The following is a 24369-nucleotide window of genomic DNA, read 5'->3' on the forward strand; positions in this document are numbered from 1 at the left end:
GGTTTCCTCCGGGTGCTCTGGTTTCCTCCCACAATCCAAAGATATGCGGGTTAGGTGCATTGGCCATGCTAAAATTGCCCCTTAGTGTCCTGGGATGTGTAGGTTAGAGGGATTAGCGGGGTAAATATATGATGTCGTGGGGATAGGGCCTGGGGTGGGACTGTTGTCAGTGCAGACTCAATGGGCTGAATGGCCTCCTTCTACACTGTCGGGATTCTATGATTCTTCCTTATTGGAGGATTGCCTCCTGACTGTACAATGCCCATGGCTCCTGGGCACTGTCAGTCTGAAGAGCCACGCTGCCAGTTGTTTTCTCAACATTGCCTGCCATACTTTCTCCTCAGGGCTTTCCCAATGGATTCCCTGGGCGAGGACTGAGATGGCATGATGGAGGCTCAACCCAAAACCCCTGGCATGATGACTTTCCTCATATTTATCACCCTGGCTGGGCTGCACCAGTCTCCCTGTGAAGATGAACTGCCTGACCCCGTGGCTGCCTAATGTAGCAATGATGACAACAGTCGTGATCCTTAAATACCTTCCGGGCCTCTGACGTCCTGTGGCCTCACCCCCAATAAAATTTGATCAATTACAATTTTATTGTAATAAGCACCTAATAAGCACCCCACCAATATATACAAGACAGAAGTCTGATCGAAAGTTTAGCTGGCACCATAAACTAAGTATAAAGCATAAGACATGCAGTGTGCTCTTAGAACATCTTCCTTTGAATTTACACATTTGTTAAAAATGTTTTTGTGGAATAATGTCCCTTTTTATCCATTCTTTGCGATCCTGAAAGAGCTATAGGCCACTCTCCCACAGTAAAGAACTGAAGTACCTTTCTCACAAAGCCAAGATCGAGAGTGAAGCTCAAACAGCTTATTATCATTATTTGAAATCACTCACACAAATCCTTTATACATCCAGGAGCTAAACTTAAAAAAAAAATACAGAGATTGGGCCTGAGAGGAACATAGTCACAATAGTGCCCATCAGTCCCAGGATGGTGAATGGCAGAGTTTATGGACAGGTGTCAAAGATAAGCCTGCAGTAGTTCTTATGCCCCTTGCCCCTTCCAATTAGGTACACTCTCCGCAACCTTCCAAATACCAGTTGGTCAGCATTGGAAGCCAGTCATTGATGGGACCGTGTCCCGAGGAATTTTGAGGCACTCATTTTTAGAATCATTTAATTTAACCCATCAATGTTTTCTTCTTTTCTCTCTTTTTTTGCTGTCAATTTTATTTCTCCATTACTTTACTGAAAGCACTCACTCTGCCTTGTGTATTACTCTGAGGGCACAAACTGCCTTCTGGAATCATGGACCTTTCATTACTCTTAACGTGTGGCTTTATTTCAATAACTAGATAAATACACAAGGGAGAAAGGACTAGAAGGATATCTAGATAAGAGTTGAAGTAAAGTGCATGGATCATAAACATCACCATGTGTAGCAATTCCAATCAGGCTCATTTGCCCACTCTATCTCCATGTCCCTGTATGTTTATTTTGATCAAGTGCTCACTCAATTTCCTATTGAAATTCTTCATCATCTCCACTTCCATCACTCTCATGAGCAACAAGTTCCAGATCATTTCCACTTGCTGCGTATAAATGTTCTTCCTCATGTTCCCCTGCATTTTTTGCCCAAAGCCTTACATCTTCTGTCCCTTTTACCAGAAGTTAATGGGAACAGTTTTTTCTTTATCTATCCTACCTAGATCTTTCATAATCTTAAACACTTTGATCAAATCTCTCCTTTGCTCCAAGAAGAACAACCCAGCTTCTCCAACCCAACCTTGTAGCTAAAACCCCTCATCTTGGCCCCATTCTGGTAAATTTCCTTTGTGCCCCCTCAACTTCCTCACGTTCTTCCCAAAGTGTGGTGGCCAGAACTGGACACAATACTCTAGTTGAGTCCTAACCAGGGCTGAAGGTTCAATAACTTCCCTGCTTTTGTATTCAGTGCCTCTACTCATGAAGCCTAAAATCCTGTATGTTTTGATAACTATTCTCTCAATATTTCCTGCAACCCTCAGAGATCTATGCACATTGATCCCCAGGTCCCTCTGAATCTACATTCCCTACAACTCTGCTACTAAGTCTATATCGCCTCTCCCTATTCCTTCTGTTAAAATATTTCACCTCATTCCTTTCTGTTTCCATTTTTATAAACCTATTTGCATATCCTGTTGCAGTCAATTGGTATCATCCTCAATGCTTGCCACACCTCCAAGTGGTGTATCAAACAAGTGTTGAAATTATCCTTTGTATTTTAATATCCAAGTCATTTTTATGCATAAAAGAAGTAATGGTCCCAGATCTGACCACTGGGGCATACTGCTGTCTACTGTCCTCCCGTCTCAAAAAATAGCTTACCATGACTCACTGAAGATTGCTGTTGGGAGGTGGTAGCGGAGGGTCAGTAACCTAACAACGTCCTGAAAAGAATGAAAGGGTTTGATTGTCTATACAGTGAGAAGATGTTTCCATTCTTGGAGGAGATCAAAACCAGATTCCATGAAGATAAGACAGTCATTAATAAATCCAATTGGGAATTCAGGACAAGCTTTCTTTTCTACAGAATGGTTAGAATGGGGAACTTGCTACTCCAGGGAGTAGTTGAGGTGAACAGCACAGATGTATTTGAGTGAAAACTGGATAAGCGCCTAATGGAGCAAGGAATGAAAGGTTATGCAGATAGGATTAAATGAAGAGAGGTGGGAAGAAACTTGTGCTGGGTGTAATCACTGTCGTAGACCTGTTGGATTGAATGGTCTATTACCATGCTGTAAATTCTGTGTAATTCTATGTAACCCATGTGCCTGGAAACCAATTGTAGAACTTGCACTACCAACATGCCTGATATTACCTAAGATTTGTATCGACCAAGCGTAAAGTAGATTATTCATGGTCCATATTGCTGAAACATAAAGGCAGCTTAACTCAAGATCATACCTCAAGAAAAGATGACAAAATATATTTTCACTCCAATTATTTGATGAATGATTACTGCTACAAAGATTTATTCGCTTTTTAAAAAAACATCAAGGTACCTGCAAGTGCGATTATTTGTTCTGGACAGGATTTTGGCAACTCAACCACCACCTTCAACATTCGCTCCCTCTCCCATTGACGCACATTACCATCTACGGGATGTACTCCAGCAACTCATCATATCTCCTTCGACAGCACTTCCAGACCCATGAAGGGCAAGGACAGCAGACATATGGAACACCACCACCTGCGGTTACCTTTCCAACTCAAACACCATCCTGACTTGGGACAATATCACCGTTTCTTCACAGTTGCTGAGTCAAAATGCTGAACTCCCTTCCTAATAGCACTGTGGATGTTGCTATAGCGTGTGGGCTGCAGCACACTATCATCTTCTCAAGAGCAATTAGGGAAGGGTAATAAATGCTGGCCAAACCAGTGACATGCACATCCCATGAACAAATGTAAAAAAAATCTAGCTTTTCCAGATGCGCTGCTGCAAATGTATGGCTTTTTGTGACTTGCTTCTTTGTAACTTCGTGCCTACAAATGTACATTTAATGGCATCTCATTCCGTGTATAGCCAGGTTGAGAACATGATTGCATTGGGGTTTTATATCAGAATAGGCCAATTATGTTCAGAAAAGTGAAGTGAGTCTTTGAACAACACTTCATTTGTGCTCATAAACTGTTAATAAAAGCGACTCAAAATCCAAGGACTTTGCTTCCCTCATACATATCTGACCTCGACTGGGAAGCACCAGGTGTTCTATCTTTGAAAGCCTTTGTATCATTCTGATGAAAGAGGAACATTTTTTCCACTATTTATGCTGACTACAACCCTAAAACATCACTGTAATAGCTTCTAAAGTGAGTTGCAGGCGATTAAATTATTGAGCAATCTTTTTCACAATGCCTCACCACAGAGCTAGAATTTTGCATTTAATCTTGAAAATCTGCATTAGTATTGCAAAAAAATATACTTTAGCAACAAATTGAGTGGGAGCAGGTATGAGTGTTACGGGGAAATCTGTATACTGGCATAGACTTAAGGTTTCTGTGCTATTGGGATTGGGAGATGTTCTTTGGAGGGCAACAAAGTATATTGACTATTAGAGATGTGGGCTGGGATTCTCTAAGATCCCGATTCGTGGAAAAATGGGAGTAACTCCCTCTGTTTTTTTTAATGTGATTTTCAAATTGAATTTCCGACACTGAGCACTGCAGAGCGCCTGAGCGGCATTCCCTCTGAAAATCTGTGGGCGTGGCCTGTTCCCACGAGAGGCACAGAGCTGAGTGGCCATGATGCATGTGCCGATCTGTCAGAGTAGAGATCGGCGCATGCGCAGTGGCCCCTCCCAATCGCTGGCCAGCCCAGCAACCCCGCATTGCTGGCCTACTGACTGCCCCCCCCCCCCCCCCCGCCTCCCCCCCACCACCTGACTGTAGGCCTCCCGTACCTCTCCGGGCCAGCCCCGATTGTCCTCCCCCCCCGGCCCACCCTGATCTGCCCAACCCTCCACCCGACCCCCCTGATCTTCCTGCTGACAATCCCGACCCTGTTCTCCCCGCCACAGCCAGCCCCGAACTCCCAATCCCTCCGACCCCTGCCACCCCCGACAGACCCAACCAACCCGATCAGCAGCCCTGACTCCCTAACCCCCACCCGGAAGCCAGCCCCAATCGCCGACCTCCCTCCCTCTGCCACTGATTCCGAATGCAGAGTGGCAGTGGGTCCCCCCCACCCCCACTGATCGCTCCCCAATGGCCCTGCCCCCCCCCCCCCCAATAGAGCAGTCCCTCTCTGGCCCCACCCCTTTGGCACCGCCTAATGCTGTGGACAATGCCAAGGTGCCCCTTGGACAGTGCCAGTTTGCCCCTTGGGCAGTGCCAGGGGGCCAGGCTGGCACTGCCCAGGGGGCATCCCCCTTATTCCTGACCTCCTTGTGGGGGAGGGACCTCAATGGCCTCTCTTCCTTCCAGCCAGGTCGGCCGGCTGTTCGCTGTTAGTGGGAGCAGGGGTAAACCCTGCTGGAGTGAACCACTCCCATCAGGAGGGAAGAGACAAGCGGACCCGGAGACTTCAGTCCCGGGCCCGCTAATCAGATGGAAATTGCAATTTAAATATTGAAATCAGTTTGTGCTGATGATGCCCAAAATCTTGGGCTGGAAGATTTGCGGAGGCCCGGGTGCCCAGCGGGAAGCCGGCGAAACGGCCTACGCTGATGTCTCTCAGCTTGCTGTGCTGCGACAGCAGCGTAACACACTGGGAGAATTTCCTCTGAGGAATTGACGTCCATTCTGGAAAATTGCATGATTACCTGAACGACTGGGGAGGATCTATGTGAAACATTTCCCTGAGAGATTCAATTGACGATGCAGAATCCACAGTACGATAGATTGCACACTGCTGCTTGGTAGAAAACCCTGGCCAAGAGGTTGAAAGATCATTTCTCTTCTCATTTTCTTATGCTTCTTACATTAAAACAATTCTAAGAATTTCAGTTCCAATGACAGGTCATACATCTTTTCAGCTCTTCTACTGAAAAATGGAAGGTTTTGGTAAATATCCAAACTTTGACCCTGAATTCTTTTTACAGGTTTTTGTGGAAGGGATGTGAAAGGCCTGAGAACTCAGTGGTGAGTTTCTTCTTTCGCTTAAAATACATTATAGAGTATTACAGCACGAAAAAGAGGCCCTTCAGCCCATCTTGTCTGCACCGGCCATCATGCACCTATCTGTTCTAATCCCATTTTCCAGCACTTGGTCCATGGCTTTGTATGCCATGATGCTCGCCTAAATGCTTCTTAAATGTGAGGATTCCTGTCTCCACCACCCCTTCAGGCAGTGAGTTCCAGATTCCCGCCGCCCTCTGGGTGAAGAAGGTTCTCCTCAAATCCCCCTTAAATCTCCTGCCTCTTACCTAAAATCTATGGCCCCTGGGTTATTGACCCCTCTATTAAGTGGAAAAAGTACTTCCCATCTAACCTATCTATATCCCTCATAATTTTGTGCTCCTCAGTGAAGTCTCTTGCAGTCCATGTGTTGATGCCGCTCCCCACAAAGGTGTGAGGTGGGAAATTCCAGAATATTGACCGAGTGTGGTTGAAGGAACAGCTTTATATCTCAAAGTCAGGATGGTGAGTGACTTGACAAGGGAACTGAATTTGATCCAGTTTGACAAAGGGTCATCTGGACTCGAAATGTCAGCTCTTTTCTCTCCTTACAGATGCTGCCAGGCCTGCTGAGATTATCCAGCATTTTCTCTTTTGGATTCAGATTCCAGCATCCCCAGTAATTTGCTTTTATTTGAATCGAATTTGATGGTGCTTCTGTCCTTGGTGCTAGAGCAAGTGAAATGGGGAGGTGCCATCTACCTCTTAGTTCAGCTTACGTCTGGGATAGTGAACATTTTGAGCAGAATGGAGTGCATTGTTTCTGCTGTTTGTTGTTGTTTCTCTTCCCGTGCTTAGTGGTGCACAAGGCGGACTTTCATCTATTCCCATAGCAAGGTTTTTCCAATCACCAGGCAGGAGTATTCCCTTCCAGTCAGGAAACACTTCAGCAGTCAAGGGCATTCAGCTTCCAATCTTCGGGTAAGTGTTCTCCAAGGCGATCTTCAAGACACATGACAAAGCAGAATTGCCAAGCAGAAACTGATAGCCAAGTTCCACATGCATGAGGACGGCCTCAACCAGAATCTTGGGTTCATGTTGAATAGGTTGGGACTTTATTCCCTGGAGCGTAGAAGATTGAGGGGAGATTTGATAGAGGTGTATAAGATTTTGATGGGTATAGATAGAGTGAATGCGAGCAGGCTTTTTCCGCTGAGGCTAGGGGAGAAAAAAACCAGAGGGCATGGGTTAAGGGTGAAAGGAGAAAAGTTTAAAGGGAATATTAGGGGGGGCTTCTTCACGCAGAGAGTGGTGGGAGTGTGGAATGAGCTGCCGGATAAAGTGGTAAATGCGGGGGCACTTTTAACATTTAAGAAAATCTTGGACGGGTTCATGGAGGAGAGGGGTGTGGAGGGATATGGTCCAAGTGCAGGTCAGTGGGACTAGGCATAAAATGGTTCGGCGCGGACAGGGAGGGCCGAAGGGCCTGTTTCTGAGCTGTAATTTTCTATGGTTTTTCTATGTCACACTACACGTAACCCCCACCATTTGGCCTGGGCTTGCAAAATCCTACTAACTGTTCTGGCTTGAGACAATTCACACCTTTTTAACCTGTGATTATCCCTCTCTCCACTCGCATTGTCTGTACCTGTAAAGACTTGATTTCCTGAAAAGACTTGCATTCCAACCATTATCTTGCAATTGTTTCTTTGTCTATAAATGCCGTGTTTGTGAACCCAACTCCCTATTCACCTGATGAAGGAGCTGTGCTCTGAAAGTTCCTGATTCCAAATAAACCTGTTGGGCTTTAACCTGGTGTTGTGAGACTTCTTACTGTGCCCACCCCAGTCCATTGCCGGCATCTCCACATCAAGGTTTTTCCTGGAACAGGCTACTAGCCTGAGCCAGAGGCTTATAGCTTGAAGGGCACCACTCTGCATCAAGCATGGCTGGCCAGGAGTCTGTTCCGCTCTTACTACCTGCCAGTGGCATGGCGGAAGGATTTTGCAGGTTGATACGCAACCTGTCGGCTGTTTTATGAATGCACTTTCCTTCGCCATCAAGTCCTGGGGTGGGACTCGAATCTGGAACTCCTGGCTCAGAGGCAGGGATACCCATCAAGCCTGGGCAGTAACTGGCATCACATAAAATTGAGAATTTCATGAATAGCACATTTATAGATGAGCTATAATGTGCTCATCTCTCCTCACAGAGTAAGGTTATGCAGAAAGAGAGGGAATGGGTAACTGCCAGATAGATAAAAAGGAGCAAGTAGATGGTGCAGGAGTGTCCCGACTGCATCTCACTCCCCAAGCAGATTCCATTCTGAATATTGGCGAGCGAGTAATGGTTCATCTAGGGAATGCAGCTGGAGCTAGGTACACTGCAAGTTCCTGGATATGACGACCGTACTTCAGCACTTTTGCTTTACCATTGTTTTGCACGTGCTCTGTTCCATTCTCACTCTCAGCTCCTTTCACTTGCATCCTCTCTACTCCAACCTTTCTCCCGAGCCCCTGCTCACATCGAAGGCGCAGGAGAGAAAGTGGTGAGTGAGAAGGTCTGGAGAGGGAGAGAGACAGCCTGCAGGAGAGGCAGAGAGTGGGAGAGTTGGTGAGAGGGACAGAGTCAGCCTGCAGGAGAGGTAGCAAGTGGGTGGTAGGTGGAAGGATTTAGGATTTTTGGCCAAAAGCTTGGGTTAAATTTACATAAGCTGAACCCTTACATGAGCATATAAAGAACAAAGAACAAAGAACAGTACAGCACAGGAAACAGGCCCTTCGGCCCTCCAAGCCTGTGCCGCTCCTTGGTCCAACAAAACCAATCGTTTGTATCCCTCCATTTCCAGGCTGCTCATGTGACTACCCAGGTAAGTCTTAAACGATGTCAGCGTGCTTGCCTCCACCACCCTACTTGGCAGCGCATTCCAGGCCCCCACCACCCTCAGTGTAAAAAACATGCCTCTAATATCTGAGTTATACTTCGCCCCTCTCACCTTGAGCCCGTGACCCCTCGTGATCGTCACTTCTGATCTGGGAAAAAGCTTCCCACCGTTCACCCTATCTATCCCCTTCATAATTCTGTACACCTCTATTAGATCTCCCCTCATTCTCCGTCTTTCCAGGGAGAACAATCCCAGTTTACCCAATCTCTCCTCATAGCTAAGACCCTCCATACCAGGCAACATCCTGGTAAACCTTCTCTGCACTCTCTCTAATGCCTCCACGTCCTTCTGGTAGTGCGGCGACCAGAACTGGACGCAGTACTCCAAATGTGGCCTAACCAGCTTTCTATACAGCGTTCGATACAGACTCCAGCTTTTATACTCTATACCCCGTCCTATAAAGGCAAGCATACCATATGCCTTCTTCACCACCTTCTCCACCTGTGTTGCCACCTTCAAGGATTTGTGGACTTGCACACCTAGGTCCCTCTGTGTTTCTATACTCCTGATGACTCTGCCATTTATTGTATAACTCCTCCCTACATTATTTCTTCCAAAATGCATCACTTCGCATTTATCCGGATTAAACTCCATCTGCCACCTCTCCGCCCAATTTTCCAGCCTATCTATATCCTGCTGTATTGCCCGACAATGCTCTTCGCTATCCGCAAGTCCAGCCATCTTCGTGTCATCCGCAAACTTGCTGATTACACCAGTTACACCTTCTTCCAAATCATTTATATATATCACAAATAGCAGAGGTCCCAGTACAGAGCCCTGCGGAACACCACTGGTCACAGACCTCCAGCCGGAAAAAGACCCTTCGACCGCTACCCTCTGTCTCCTATGGCCAAGTCAGTTCTCCACCCATCTAGCCACTTCTCCTTGTATCCCAATAGTATATATAATAGTAATCTCCTGGTTACTCCTGGTACAATGCATAAGTCAATATAGAAACAGGAGGATAAAGAAGATTAATGTATGGTTGGAGAGATGGGAGGGCTTTATTGTAACCAATTCTGGGGCAGATGGGACCTTTACAGGCCAGCACAATTTCCTTGCAGGGCAATTTGCGAATGATATTGGGGATAAGCAGATGTGTGGGAACCGGGAACTCATTCTAGAAAGGAAAAGCATGGGAGAGTCAGTTATCACTAGTGTCAGGAACAGCAAACTATAAGGTAGAGTCAGAGGAGATATAATGAAGTCTAAATTAGGATTAGTTTGTATGTATGTGAATGCATGGAGTGTGGTAAATACGATTGGTGAGTTGCAGGCACAAATAGCCATGTGGAAATATGATCTGTGGGAATAACAGAGATCTGACTCAAAGAAAGTCATGTTTGTGTACTAAATATTTCTGGGTACAAGATAGGGAAGGAATGAGAGGAAGAGGGGTGACAATATGATGAAGGAGAAAATTACAGTGCTGAAGAAAGGGGATGCTCCAGAGGAGTCAATGACAGAATCAATTTGGCGAGAGCTAAGAAACGATAATAGGCAGAATGGTCAGAAAGATGCAGAGGAACAAATCTGCAAGGAAATTACAGAGAAGTGAAAGACTTATAAAGCAATTGTAATGGGGAAGTTTAAGACTATAGACTGGGATAGTGGTGGTATAAAGGGCAGAGAGTAGCAGAATTTCCTAGTATATGATCAGGAACATTTTCTAAAGCAGTATGTTTCCAAGCCAATGAGAAAGGAATATTGCTTAATCTGGTTCTTGGAAATGAAGTGGGCTATGTGGATCTAGTGTTAATGGGAGAACATTCTGGGGAAAAGTGATCATTGTATCATAAGCTTTAGGTGAGCTATGGAAAAGGACACGGAACAATCCCGAGTAAGGATAATTTATTGGCAGAAAGTGAACTTCACTGGGGTGAGAACTGATCTGTCCCAGGGAAATTGGAACCAAAGGTTGGCAATCTAAACCATCAAGGAACAATGATCTTCCTTTAAAGAGGAGATAGTTTGGGTGCAGTTAAGGTGCATTCCCACGATAGGAAAGGTAAGGAAAAACTAGTGCAGAATTCCTGGATGACAAAAGAGATAGAGCAAAATGATAAAGAAAAAAAAATGCATATGACAGATATCTTGTGGATAATACAAGTGAGAAGCAGGTTCAAAGGGAGTTTAAAAAACAAAGAGAAGCACAGAGAAAGCATGAGAAGGGGTTGGCAGTGAAATGAAAAGGAAATCCAAACATCTTCATAGAAATCATAGAAACCCTACAGTACAGAAAGAGGCCATTCGGCCCATCGAGTCTGCACCGACCACAATCCCACCCAGGCCCTATCCCCATATCCCTACATATTTTACCCGCTAATCCCTCTAATCTACGCATCCCAGGACACTAAGGGGCAATTTTAGCATGGCCAATCAACCTAACCCGCACATCTTTGGACTGTGGGAGGAAACCGGAGCACCCGGAGGAAACCCACGCAGACACGAGGAGAATGTGCAAACTCCACACAGATAGTGACCCAAGCCGGGAATCGAACCCAGATCCCTGGAGCTGTGAAGCAGCAGTGCTAACCACTGTGCTACCGTGCCGCCCCGTCTTCTGTAGGCATATAAATAGTAAAGGGTAGTAAAAGGAACGGGGTTCATTAAGGATCTAAAAGGACATTTATGCAGGGACACAGGAGCATAACTGAAGTACTAAATGAACATTTGTTGGGCAGAATTTTACGAGATTAATTCTAAGTGTCCAGCTAGCGTGAAAATGGGAGAGTTCCTGATCCTTTTTTTGCGTGGATTTTCACACCCAATCTTATGCACTTCGTCATTGAAAAAATGGTGTAGACTGTTTCCAGCTGCTGCAGGCAGTGGGCTGGACTTAATTCACCAGCCAGCCTGTAGAGGGAGCTACTTTGCATGCACAGACCTCTGATTCTGCACATGCTTAATAGCAGCAGCAGAGCTGTCAGGCCCCTGCTACTGCAGGCAGCCTCCCCACACCCCCACTGCAATTGAGGGGGCCTGTGGCCAATCATGAGCCCCACAACGCATGGCCATCTAGCCCCCGTAGCCCAGACAGATCGTGCCCACTGAACTCTCAACAATCAAATCCCGTTGCAGAGTGGCAGTGGGCATAACCCTCCCCCGATTAGGTCACCCCTTCAGGCCACACCCCTTCATGCCCTGACCCTTCAGGCCCTACCCCTTCAGGCCACGCCTCCATAGGCCCAACCCCTGGCAGTGCCCAAGGTACCCAGTGGGCATTACTCAGGGGCCAGGCTGGCAGTGCCCATGGGGCACCCCTCTTGCCCTCAGCCGCCCCAGAAGGCCTCAATGGGCGAGGTGAGCCAGTAAAAGTCTGCCCCTTGTATCTGTCTTTACCTAGGAAGTAGATGCTATCGAAGTCATGGTGAAAGACGAGGGCTGAGATTTTCTGCTGCTGATCATGTTGGCCAGGTTTGGCAATATGGGCAGAAAATCGCATGAGAATAGTCAAATCACGTTTCACATTGACGTGAACACATGTCGCAATTGTCCCCTCCCTGTCAGTTCCCCAACGTTCATTGTCAGGAACATCATTTGAATTAATTAACATATCATTATCAATCCTCGACTCCTGAATTATTTTTTTCATCATTTGAATCATCAGGTTTACCAGGCTGATTCCGGGGATGGCGGGATTGATCTATGAGAGATTGACTAGGTTAGGACTGTTTTCGCTGGAATTTAGATGAATGAAGGGGAATCTCATAGAGACTTATAAAATTCTAACAGGACTGGACAGGATCGATGCAGGAAGGATATTCCCAATGGTGGGGGAGTCCAGAACCAGGGGTCACAGCCTGAGGATTCAGGGTAGACCATTTAGGACGGAGCTGAGGAGACATTTCTTCACCCAAAGAGTGGTGAGCCTGTGGAATTCATTACCACAGGAAGTAGTTGATGCCAAAACATTGAATGTATTCAAGAGGCAGCTGGATATAGCACTTGGGGTGAATGGGATCAAAGGTTCTGGGGAGAAAGCAAGATTAGGCTATTGAGTTGGATGATCAGCCATGATCGTAATAAATGGCAGAGCAGGCTCGAAGGGCCAAATGGCCTCCTCCTGCTCCTATCTTCTGTGTTTCTATATTTCTACCCTCACCTCCCCCTCACCCCCCCCCCCCCTGCCCCCCCCCCCCCCCCCCCCAAACCCCCCCACCCTCCCCCATCAAGAAAATCATCCATGGCAATGTAGCAGCAGAATGATATAAAACCCAACTGGTCTGCCAAGGTGTGCATGTGGCGACCAGACCTCCCAGGGTCATGCCCGGGTACTCGCCCTGGCACTACCTGGGCACTGCCCTGTCACTGCCTGAGCATTGCCCACTGGTTCTGCATTGGCACTGCCCCAGACTCTGTCTGCAGGCACTACATGAGCAGAGCCAGGGCAATGCCAGTGGGCAGTGCCAGGATCGTGCCAGGAGGCTGTGCTCAGACAGTGCCAGGGGAGTTATGGGGGGCATTCCTGGGTGAAATCCTCTGCACTGGGGCAGCCTTTAAAAATGTTGCCATGATGCTTGAGGGGCGCAGTTGCTCGTGGGGGTGGGTGAATCAGAAGCCGCCCCACCAGCGACACATCGTGGGACCTGCCGCTTGCTTTTTTCTAAGTGTGGGACTAACGCCAGAGAAAGCCACTGTTACTGTCGGCTTCAATGCTGCTTTCCGTGACCACATCAAACAGCCAATTTTCAGGAAAACTCAGCCCGAGGTAATTTGAGATACCAGACAGGTTTAGAATTGATAAGGAGGAGTTATTGAGTAGGTTGGCTGTACTGAAATCTGATAAGACACCAGGATCAGATAAAATGCATCCAAGAATACTGTCGGAAGTAAAGGTGGAAATTGCAGTAGCACTGGCCATAATTTTCCTGAGATACTGTTGTGGTATCAAGAAGATTGGAGAACTGCAAATGTTAGCCCTCTTCTTCATAACAAAGGTATAAGAATAAGCCCAGCAACTACTGGCCAGTCAGTTTAATTGCACTGATAAGAAAGCTTTCAGAAATGATGGACAGAAATAAATGCCTGTCCCAGAGACGAGTTCCGAAGCAGGTGTTGGGAGGCTTGGGTGTGCTGTCTGACCACTGGTAGGGTGTAGGATGGAGGTATTGCCACCCCCCCAACTCCCCCCTGATTAAGTCCAAGCCGAGATATCTTGTGAGTGGCTTTCCCACCTGGCCACCAATTCAAGCTCTTAAGAAACATAAGAACCAGGAACAGGAGTAAGCAATTTAGACCCCCGAGCCTGCTCCACCATTTAATACAATCATGGCTTATCTCATCGAGGTCTCAACTCCACTTTCCTGCCCGTTTACCATGGCCCTTCGAACCCGTTACGAAGTAAAATTCTGTCCACCTCGTCCTTAAATTTATTCAGCAACCTGGCATCTATTGCGTTCTGGGGTAGTGAATTCCACAGACTTTGAGAGAAGGAGTTTCTCCTCATCTCTGTTTTAAATCTGCTACCCCTTATCCAAAAACTATAACCTCTTTTTTTTTTGGATTTCCCCACAAGAGGAAACACCCTCTCCACATTTGCTTTGTCAATCCCCCTTATCATCTTGTGTATCTCAAATTGTTCTCTTCTCATTCTTCTAAACCCCAGGGAGTATAGGCCTAAACTGCCCAATCTCTCTTCATAAGACAAACCCCTTATCCGTGCAATCAATCTCGTGAACCTTCTCTGAACCGCCTGCAATGCAATTACATCCCTTCTCAAGTAAGGGGACCAAAACTTGTGGTCGGTGTAGACTCGATGGGCCAAGTGGCCTCCTTCTGCACTGTAGGATTCTAGGATTCTATGAACTGTACACAATATTGTAAGTGCAGTCTCACTAATGCTTTGTACAGTGGCAGCAACATTTCATGATTCCAAATCATTAATATGGATTGTAAATAGTTGGGACCGAAGGACCAAATCCTGTGGCACCCCGCAGGATAGTTGTGCCACATAGTTACGGCTTGCCAACCCGGAAATGACTCATTTGTGGGCGGCACGGTGACACAGTGGTTAGCACTGCTGCCTCACAGTGTCAGGGACCCAGGTTCAATTCCCAGCTTGGATGACTGTTTGTGTCTGCAGGAGTTTGCACATTCTCCCCATGTCTGCATGGGTTTCCTCCAGGTGCTCCGGTTTCCTCCCACAGTTCAAAGATGTGCGGGTTAGGTGGATTCCATGTTAAAATTTCCCCTTTGTGCCAGGGTAACTAGCTAGGGTGAATGCATGGAGTTGTGGGGATAGTGCCTGGGTGGGATTGTGGTCGGTGTAGAATCGATAGGCTCCTTCTGCACTGTAGGATTCTATGATTCTATGATCCTGACTCTCTGTTTTCTGTTGGTTAGCCAATCCCTCTATCTAAATTAATAAATTACTCCTAGTCCGATATGAAATAACCTTGTGTATTAACCTTAAGAACTCCCTGGATATTTAAAAGGACAAAGAAAAAGTGTGCCTAAGGCAGGTGTCAGGTGGAGAATATAACCGAGAACCAGGCTAGATATAGAAGGTTCAGAGGTAAGTCCAAGCCAAGATATCTTGTAAGTGGCCTTCCCACCTGGCCAGCAGCTCTGCCATTCAATAAAATCATGGCTGATCTGAGTGTCGTTTCAACTCCACTCTCCTGCCTGCCCTCCATAAACCTTAGCTCCCTTGTTGATCAAAAATCCATCTCACACAGCCTTGAATATATTCAATCAGCCAGTCTCCATTGCACACTGAGGATGAGAATTGCACAGACGAATGACCCTCTGACAGAAAAAACATTCTCCTCATCTCAGTCTTAAATGGGAGAGCCCTAATTTTTAAACCGTGTCCCGTGCTTCCAGATTGCCCCACAAGAGGGCATCAACCTTCTCTGTTATCTCATCAGTAACCTCCGGCAAATAATCAGACATGATACGCCCTTAACAAATTCAGGCTTGCATTCCTTAATCAACCTGCATTTTCCCCAAGTAATGATTAACTTTGCCCTGTATTATCATTCCTAGAAACCTCCCCAGCACTGAGATTAAACTGACTGGCCTGTAGTTGCTGTGCTTATCTTTACACATTTTATTGGATTATTGAATAAGGTTTTCGCCAGTCCTCTGGCACCATGCTGGGTCTAAGGAAGACTGGAAAATTATGGCCAGTGCCTCTGCAACTTCCACCCTAATTATTCTCAGTATCATTGGATGTATCTCTTCAGGTTCTGATGCGTTTTCAGCCGTACGTACAGCCTATCCAATACCTTCTCTACCAATTTTAAACACTTCAATTATAGCGTTAATATGGGATAGTACTGAAATGACAAGAAATTTCTTCACTCAGAGAATGGTGAACCTTTGGAATTCTCCACCACATAAAGCTGTGGAGACCAAATCACTTAATATATTTAAGAAGGAAAAATAATGATATCTTTGGACTCTAAAGGTGTCAAGAGGTATGGGGAGAATGCTGGGGTATGGCATTGAGATAAAGGATCAACCATGATCATATTGAATGGTGGAGCAGGTTTTAAGAGTCAAATGACCCATTCCTGGTCCTATTTTCAATGTTTTAATTGTCTGAATTACTCCCTTTCAATGTGAACTATGCAACATCTTTTTTCTTGGTAAAGAGAGATGCATAGTATTCATTTTATACATCGACTATGTTACCCGCACAAATCTTCTTTTTAGTGCCTCCTCCTTTAACCACCTTTTTACCATTTAAATGCCTATTGAAGATTTTTGAGGATTCATTTTTATATTCGCTGCCAGTCTCTTTTCATACTCTGCTTTTCTTACTTGCTTTTTCACTTACCTCTGAACCTTCTATATTTAGCCTGGTTATCAGTTGTATTCTCCACCTGACACCTGCCTTAAGCACATTTTTTCTTTGTCCCTTTAAATATCCAGGGAGTTGTGGATTTGTTGGCCCTACCTTTCCCTTCATGAGAATGTACCTTGGCTGTGCTTGAACTATCTCTTTAAAGTCAGCCCATGTTCAGCTATCATTTTGCCTGCCAACCTTTGGTTCCAATTTATCTGGTCCAGATCCATTTTTACCCCACTGAACATGCCTCTCCCACAGTTAATTATTCTTACTCTGGCTTTTTTTCTTGTCCTTTTCCATAGCCAACCTAAACAATGATCACTGACACTTGATCCACATGGTCCTTTCCTATCTTTCCTAGACACCTTATATCTAGGAATACTTAATACCTCAGTGCTGCTTCTCTTTAAACCAGGTCTCTGTTATGGCCACAGCACCATCATATTTCCACATGGCAATCTGTGCCCATATTGAACCAATTTTATTTAACACACTCCGCATAGTCACATGCATGCACAGTAATCCTAATTTAAATGTTATTACTTCCTTCCTTACCCACCTAATAGCTTACTATTTCTCACTCTAATGCTAGGCAGGCTGGTGGAATAGATGGACAATCAGCAGATGAAATTCAATGCTGAGAAGTGTGAAGTGAATCACTTTGGGAGGAAGAATGGGGAGAAGCTATATAAAATGAAGGGTAAATTCTAAAGGGGGTGTAGGGGCAGAAGGACCCAGGATATTTATACACAAATCATTGAAGTGGAAGGGCAGGTTGAGAGCACAGTTAATATAACATACAAGCTCCTGGGAATTATAAAGGGACATGAAGTACAAAAACAAGCAAGTTATTATAAAGCTGTATAAAACACAGGCTCAGCCTCAACTGGAGTAATGCATTCAGTTCTGAGCATTAAAGATTTGAAGGCATTAGAGAGCATGCAGAAAATATTCAGAGAATGGGGTGAGCAACTTCAGTTACATAGATAGATTGGAGAAGGTGTTCTCCTTGGAGGAAAGAAGATTGAGAAGGGAATTGTTAGAGGTATTCAAAATCATGAGCGGTCTGGACAGAGTAGATAGGGAGGAACTGTCCCCCTTGATGGAAGGATCGAGAACCAGAGAACACCGGTTTAAGGTGATTGGCAAAAAAAGCAATGGTGACATGAGGAAAAATGATTTTGTGCCGCAAATGGCTTGGGTCAGGAATGCGCTGCCTGAGCATATGGCAGAGGCAGGTTCAATTGTGACTTTTAAAATGGAATTAGACCATTATCTGAAGGGGGAACAATTGCAAGACTGCAGGAAAAAAGCAGGGGACTGGCACCGAGTCTTACAGAGAACCAGCCAGCAATGACTTGAGGGGCCGAATGATTTCCTTCTGTGCTGTAATCATTCTATGATTCTAGGATTCGATGCAGGACTTTATAAAATCATTGTGGCTATTTTCCAGCAAGCATCAATGTGGCTCGCTATAACATTTGGAAATAATTCCTCAGTGCAATATAATGTAAGGATTTGTTTCCCAAAATTATTTCAAAACAAGCTGGACAATGATTTTAGAACATTTGCTGCGTACATTTTGACAAGAAACCAACTTTAAATGTTTGTTTTTGTTCTTTTACAGAAAGACTGTTCTGAGTGACAGACATATGCAGGCAAAGACCAAGGCTGATGATCAGAGGACTTATACTTGTTTGTACAACAATATATATAACACCCTTCAAGAGGAGATTTTAGCAGGATTGTTTTTGTTATAAGTTCCACACTGGATCTATTATCAAGTCTTTTTTTACATTAGGAAGAGAGAGCATAAAAGAGAACGGGAGAGACCAGCCCAAATGTGCTCCACAGTCCAAAGATGTGTGGGTTAGGTTGATTGGCCATGCTAAAATTGCTCTTAATGTCCTGAGATGTGTAGGTTAGAGGGATTAGTGGGGTAAATATGTAGGGATATGGGGGTAGGGCCTGGGTGGGATTGTGGTCGGTGCAGACTCGATCGGCCGAAGGGCCTCTTTCTGTACTGTAGGGTTTCTATGATTCTATGATTTGGTAGCACAGTTTTAAAGTAAGTAGGTACAGGATAGCCTTCTGCAGCAAACAATTTTTCATCGTCTTCATGAACAACAGGTCAGAAAATGACAAAACAATGCAAATTTAACAAGCTGAATTGTTTGTCAAAGTAAAGATGATTAGATTTCACCCAGGTAGCCAGAGGCTGCACCCTTCATAATCCTATTACATATATCAACAGGAAAGAATGCTACTTGTTTAATTTTTATCTGATGCTGTGGTTGTCAGTACTGCACCATTCAAGTTAATATTTACTTTACTGATTGTTGTCACACTGAGTTCGATTTGGAAAAGATGGATTGTTTATCTGTAAACATACTTATGCAGTGATGATACATTTTTTTGTCATTTATGCTGCTGTACTGGGTGAAGGAAACAATAATTACGTATTTATTTTATTGTAACTAAACAACACATTTGCCTCACAGTATCTGAGCAGAAGTTTTTTAATGTCTTTTTGATTCTTTAACTGGATAATTACATTCCTCTGCATTGCTATCTCTTCAGGTCCTTGGCTTTCTGGGTCAAACAGTCTTGGTACATTGGACTAACTTAGAATCAGAAGATACAAAAGTCTGAAATCACGTACCAACCGACTCAAAAACAGCTTCTTCCCTGCCGCCATCAGACTTTTGAATGGACCTGCCTCACATTAAGGTGATCGTTCTCTGCACCCTAGCTATGACTGTAACATTACATTCTGCACTCTCTCCTTTCCTTCACTATGTACGGTATGCTTTGTCTGTTTAGCGTGCAACAAACAATACTTTGTGCTGTACACTAATATATGTGACAATCATAAATCAAATCAAATCAGAAAACATAGAAACATAGAAAATAGAAGCAGAAGGAGGCCATTCGGCCCTTCAAGCCTGCTCCACCATTCATTCTGATCATGGCTGATCATCAAATTCAATATCCGATCTTTGCTTGCATATCCCTTGATCCCTTTAGCCCCAAGAGCTATATCTAATTTCTTCTTGAAATCACACAATGTTTTGGCACCCAGATTCATAGAAACCCTACAGTGCAGAAGGAGGACATTCAGCCCATCGAGTCTGCACCAACAATCATTTCACCCAATGAGGAGAGGGCAAAACCATCAGATTACAGGAATAGGTATGAAATTCCAGTAGAGGGAATTTCAAAATATCTCATTCAATGACAGGCAAATAGGGTGGAACCCATTTCTGTCCCCGTGTTTTCCAGCTGGAATTTTTTTAGTAATAGGAATCTTGGGTAGATGTTACAAGGATTGGCCCTCTTATCAAGAAGTTCCCTAAAGTGAGTTCCTCAGCTCCCTTTGGAATGTTGACCATTGCATTATTAAAAGGCTTCAAATGAACTCAAAGCTTTTGAGGTCTTTTGAAAGGCCTTCCATGATAATTCATCCCAAAGAGAATCCTTTACCTTGGAGTAGATTTTCTTATTCATTGCCTGGGCAATAATCTGGTGGGGTGGATTGCAAGTCTGTAACAGATTACATTTAATTTTCATTCCATTTTATTTTCAGTAGGATGACTGCTAGGAAGTAAATTTCCTCATCATTTTTAACCATGATTTCAATCAAGATGAGCAATGGCTTCAGGTCTGTATTCAGTAGCACATTTTCCAGCATTGCTCCCTCCATGATAATGTGGGGTTTGCATATTCTCCCTGTGTCTGCGTGAGTTTCCTCTGGGTGCCCCATTTTCTCCCACAGTCCAAAGATGTGCGGGTTAGGTGGATTGGCCATGCTAAAATTGCTCTTAGTGTCCAAAAATATGTAGATTAGGTGGATTAGCCAAGGTAAATGTGCAGGGTTACGGGGATAGGGTGAAGGGGAGGGTATGGGTGGGATGTTCTTTTGGGGGGTTGGTGGAGAGGCTGGATGGCCTCTTTCTGCACTGAAGGGATTCTCTGGCTCTATGGAACGTGTCCAACATTTGAACCTTTTACAGCACAAGCTGATTTCAGGCAGCCATGGTGATTTTGAAGATGACATAATAGATAGAATCAAAGGCCTGAACTTTCCGGCCGTCCACATCAGCGGGATTTTCCAGACCTGCCACAGGGTTCATGGCAGCAAAAGGATGCATTCAACAGGAAATCCTGTTGACAACTGCAGACCAGAAGATCCCGCTACCAGCCAATGGTGGGCCACATCCCGCCCCTGCGAAATACATGGTGGGTTGCGGGGTGAAACCCGCCCAAGGAATTTTACATTACGAAGGAGGCTATTTGGCCCATCGCACTGCTTACTAGCTCTGGAAGAGCTATCCACTTAATCACGTTTCCCTACTCTTTCTCCAGATTATTTTTCAAATATTAGTCTGATCCCTCATAGCCCTGCATTCTTTTTATTCAAATACATATCAATTTTGTTTTGAAAGCCATGATTCAATCTGCCTCTATCACACATTGTGACAATGCATTCCACAAGCTCACCACTTGCTGCATAAAAAAGCTTTTCTTCACGCCACCTTTGATTATTTTGCCATTCATCTTAAATCAGTGTCCTTGACTTATTCGCCCACTGGGAACAGTTTCTCTCTATCTACTCTATCCACCTCTCTCATGATTTTGAACATTTCAATCAAACCCCCTCTCAACCTTCTCCTCTCTATGGAGCTTCACCAATCTATCTACATAAATGAAATCCCTCACCCCGGAACCATTTGTGTGAATCTTTGCTGCACCCTCTCTAATACCTTGACGTCCTTCCTAACCTGAGGTACTTAGAATTGAACACAGTACTCTAACTGAGATCAAACAACTGTTTTGCAGAGGTTCACCATGCTTTTGTACTCTATGCCTCTTTTCATAAAGCTCAGGATCCCATTTATTTTAGTAACTGATTCTCAAACTGTTCTGCCACTTTGGTGATTTGTGTATAAACACCCAAGTTCTTCTACTCCTGCACCCCCTTTAGAATTGCATTTCATATTGCCTTTCTTCATTCTTCCTGAACAAAATGAATCACTTCACTCTTTTCTGCATTGAATCACATCCATGTATACACCCCATTCCACCAGCCATTCATGTCCCATTGACTCTAACACTATCCCCCTCACAGTTCACAATACTTCCAAGTTTATTGCCATTGACAAATTTTGCCCTACACACCCAAGTCTGGATCATTAATATCGATTGATCACTAATATTGATTAAGAAAGGCAGTGGTCCTAACACTGACCGTTGGGGACCCCTCTTAAAGACTTCAATCTAGTCTGAAAAACAACCATTCACCACAAATCTGTTTCCTGTCACTTAGCCAACATTGTATCCCTGCTGCCACTATCCTTTTTATTCCACTATCCTTTATATTCCATAGGCTTTAACTTTGCTGTCACATTGATTATACGGCACTTCATCAAGTGCCATATGTGCACCATATGAACTGAATTGCCCTCATCTACCCTCTCTGCTACTGCAGCACAAAGTTCAATCAAGTTATGTAACCACAATTTTCCTTTAACAAATCCATGCTGGCTTTCCTCAATTAATGCACACTTGTCAAAGTGCCTGTGAACTTTATCACGGATTATCGTTTCCCACCATATTTCCCCATGTTTCAGTTTGCTTTAGATGATGCAAGCAGAGCCACAACTGAATGTCCAACACATCACACACATCAGTTGAATACATACATGATTGTTAAATTGCTGAGTCCAGAGAAAGCTCCACTTGGGATGATGCTCAGACTGGTGTATTTAAATGTCCTGGAGTTGGAAGAAAAGAAGGTGTTAGAAACACAAGGTAAATAATTGACACTTGGGTTTATTGAAAAATCCACAGTGAGAGACCAAAAAAATTAGTGCCCATGGGTGGTCGGGAGAGCAAATCACACAAGGGATTCCTGGTCAACTCACTTGCATTGCCATTGGACAAGTATTTGGTAGAAATCCCTGATTTTACTCACTGACGCCGTCGAAACTTCAGTGCACTTCAGAACAAAGATGATGCTTACAGTTGAAGCGGTAACAAAATCTTAAAAAATATTTGGAGTCAAGCTCATTTCTAAACCATTGGAGAATTGTGCTACATAAGTCAACTTGCTGTATGTATTGGCATCATACAAATCACTAATGCCCCGTTAAATAAGGCAGCATCATTTATTAAATTTGATGGTGGTCCCAGCCAAGTGAACAGGCATGCAATAAAGTTCTAGAATTACTGAATTTCCCAAGCTTCTCGGGGCAATCAATATCACTCAAGTTTACGCGTGACCTGACTACTAGTGTCCAAATTCACATTAGCAGAAACAAATTTCATTCTTTGAATGTACATTTATCGGTGTCAATTCTTGCCGGGATTGTTGGGATCTCCCATGATACGATTTTCCTCTCCTGTCTTACACCTTTCCCTAAATTAAAGTTAAGTGCCAGAATGGTACTTTGAAGACTATTCCTCCCAACTCATGAGCACCCATACATTGGAGCACTCTTACAATAATACACAGACAGAACCAGAACTTAACTAGACAGGTTGTCAGTATCCTAAAAGGATTGTTCAGATGTTTGGATTTTTCACCGCATGTCCTAAATTTTTGGAACTGTCACAGAAATTGCAAACACCTGGGCTGAAAAGTGCAGACAATACCCATGACAGCAGTCATTCAGGGGTGAAGTGGCCAACCTGACAACATTGACGTACATGGAAGGAGAGGCCATTCGTTTTGGTTAGATATCCCTAGCATAGTGCAGGCAAGCAGCAATGGTAAGATGGTGTGGGTGGAGAGGGGCTGAAGTTTTATTGACTGATCCATGAATGCATCTTGGAGCAGCTTCCAATTTTAGGAAGTCGTTTCCAGCAGAGGCCGGTTGATGTGCTGACAGATAGTTAAGACAATGAACCTGGTGTAAATGATGTTTTCTCTGTTACACAGGGCTGACAAGGAAGGATGAGCTGCAGCCAATGTGCAGGCCAAGGTGGCCTCAGAGGATGCCTTGCAATCTAAGGAAGCACCAATATAGGAGTCAAGCACACTCTCTGCCAGCACAGATACATACACCTTCATGTGACCCCAGGTAACTTTAGAACAGTGGCACAAAGTGAGCATCATTGCACACATGAGCAGGAGTAGCTGATGAAAGCAGAGGCCACTATGGGCAGTCAAATTCAGTGTGTAGCTCCAGCCTTATCCAGCTGAACATGCTGAACCTCGGGCCATGTACAAAGTGGGTGCAATGGAGCAGCAGAGGGAGATGCGTGGACATCTGTCAGAGTTCCTGACACACTGGGCCCTATTTTACCATAGGCGCAAAAATGTGGTAAAGTCGGGTGTGAGGCCATTTACACGATCTGCGCCCGCATCCGCGCAGATTGCCACTTTACCGAAACCCAGGAATGGTGGCGATCTGCTTCGCGCCCAAAACGGACGCAGCGGCGATTTAAATGTATTTGCATGCATTTAAATTGAACTAATGAACTGCCCGCCCGACTTTATCAGCATTTCCCCATTTACCACCGCGTTTGCCAATCCGGAACCGTGCCGTAATGGACCTGCTAAATAAAAGTCTGAATCGGGCGCTCCAGCTGCTGAAGAGCATATTCAGAGCTTCCAACAGCTCTCTGACTCAGATCAGTGGTGGGGGTGGGGAAGGAGGGAGGCGGGTCAGATCATTCTCTGGATGGGGGGAGGGAGGGGAGTGAGGCCAGATCGTTGTCTGGTTGGGAGGGGGAGGAGGAGGAGGCGGGTTAGATGTATCTCTGGTGGGGGCGGGGGGGAGGGACGATCATTGTCTGGGGGGCGGGGGAAGGGTTGATCGTTGTCTGCTGGTGGGGGAGGAGGGCTGCTCATTGTCTGGTGGTGAGGGGGGAAGGGTTGATCGTTGTCTGGTGGTGAGGGGGGAGGGCTGATCATTGTCTGGTGGTGGGGGGGGAGGGCTGATCATTGTCTGGTGGGGAGGGAGGAGGAGGCGGGTCAGATGTTCCTCTGGTTGGGGGGGGGGGGGGG

General features: G+C 45.0%; 1 protein-coding gene across 1 annotated transcript in view; it reads right to left on the minus strand.

The window, feature by feature from the left end:
• LOC144504817 (follicle-stimulating hormone receptor-like) overlaps window positions 1-24369 on the minus strand; it is a 186598-nt gene that overhangs the window by 82047 nt on the left and 80182 nt on the right. The window contains exon 2 of the mRNA XM_078230567.1: window positions 22061-22132. Coding sequence (XP_078086693.1) covers window positions 22061-22132 — 72 coding nt within the window. The remainder of the gene's footprint in view (window positions 1-22060; window positions 22133-24369) is intronic.

Source organism: Mustelus asterias, chromosome 15, assembly GCF_964213995.1.
Source record: "Mustelus asterias chromosome 15, sMusAst1.hap1.1, whole genome shotgun sequence".
Classification (NCBI taxonomy): Eukaryota; Metazoa; Chordata; class Chondrichthyes; order Carcharhiniformes; family Triakidae; genus Mustelus; species Mustelus asterias.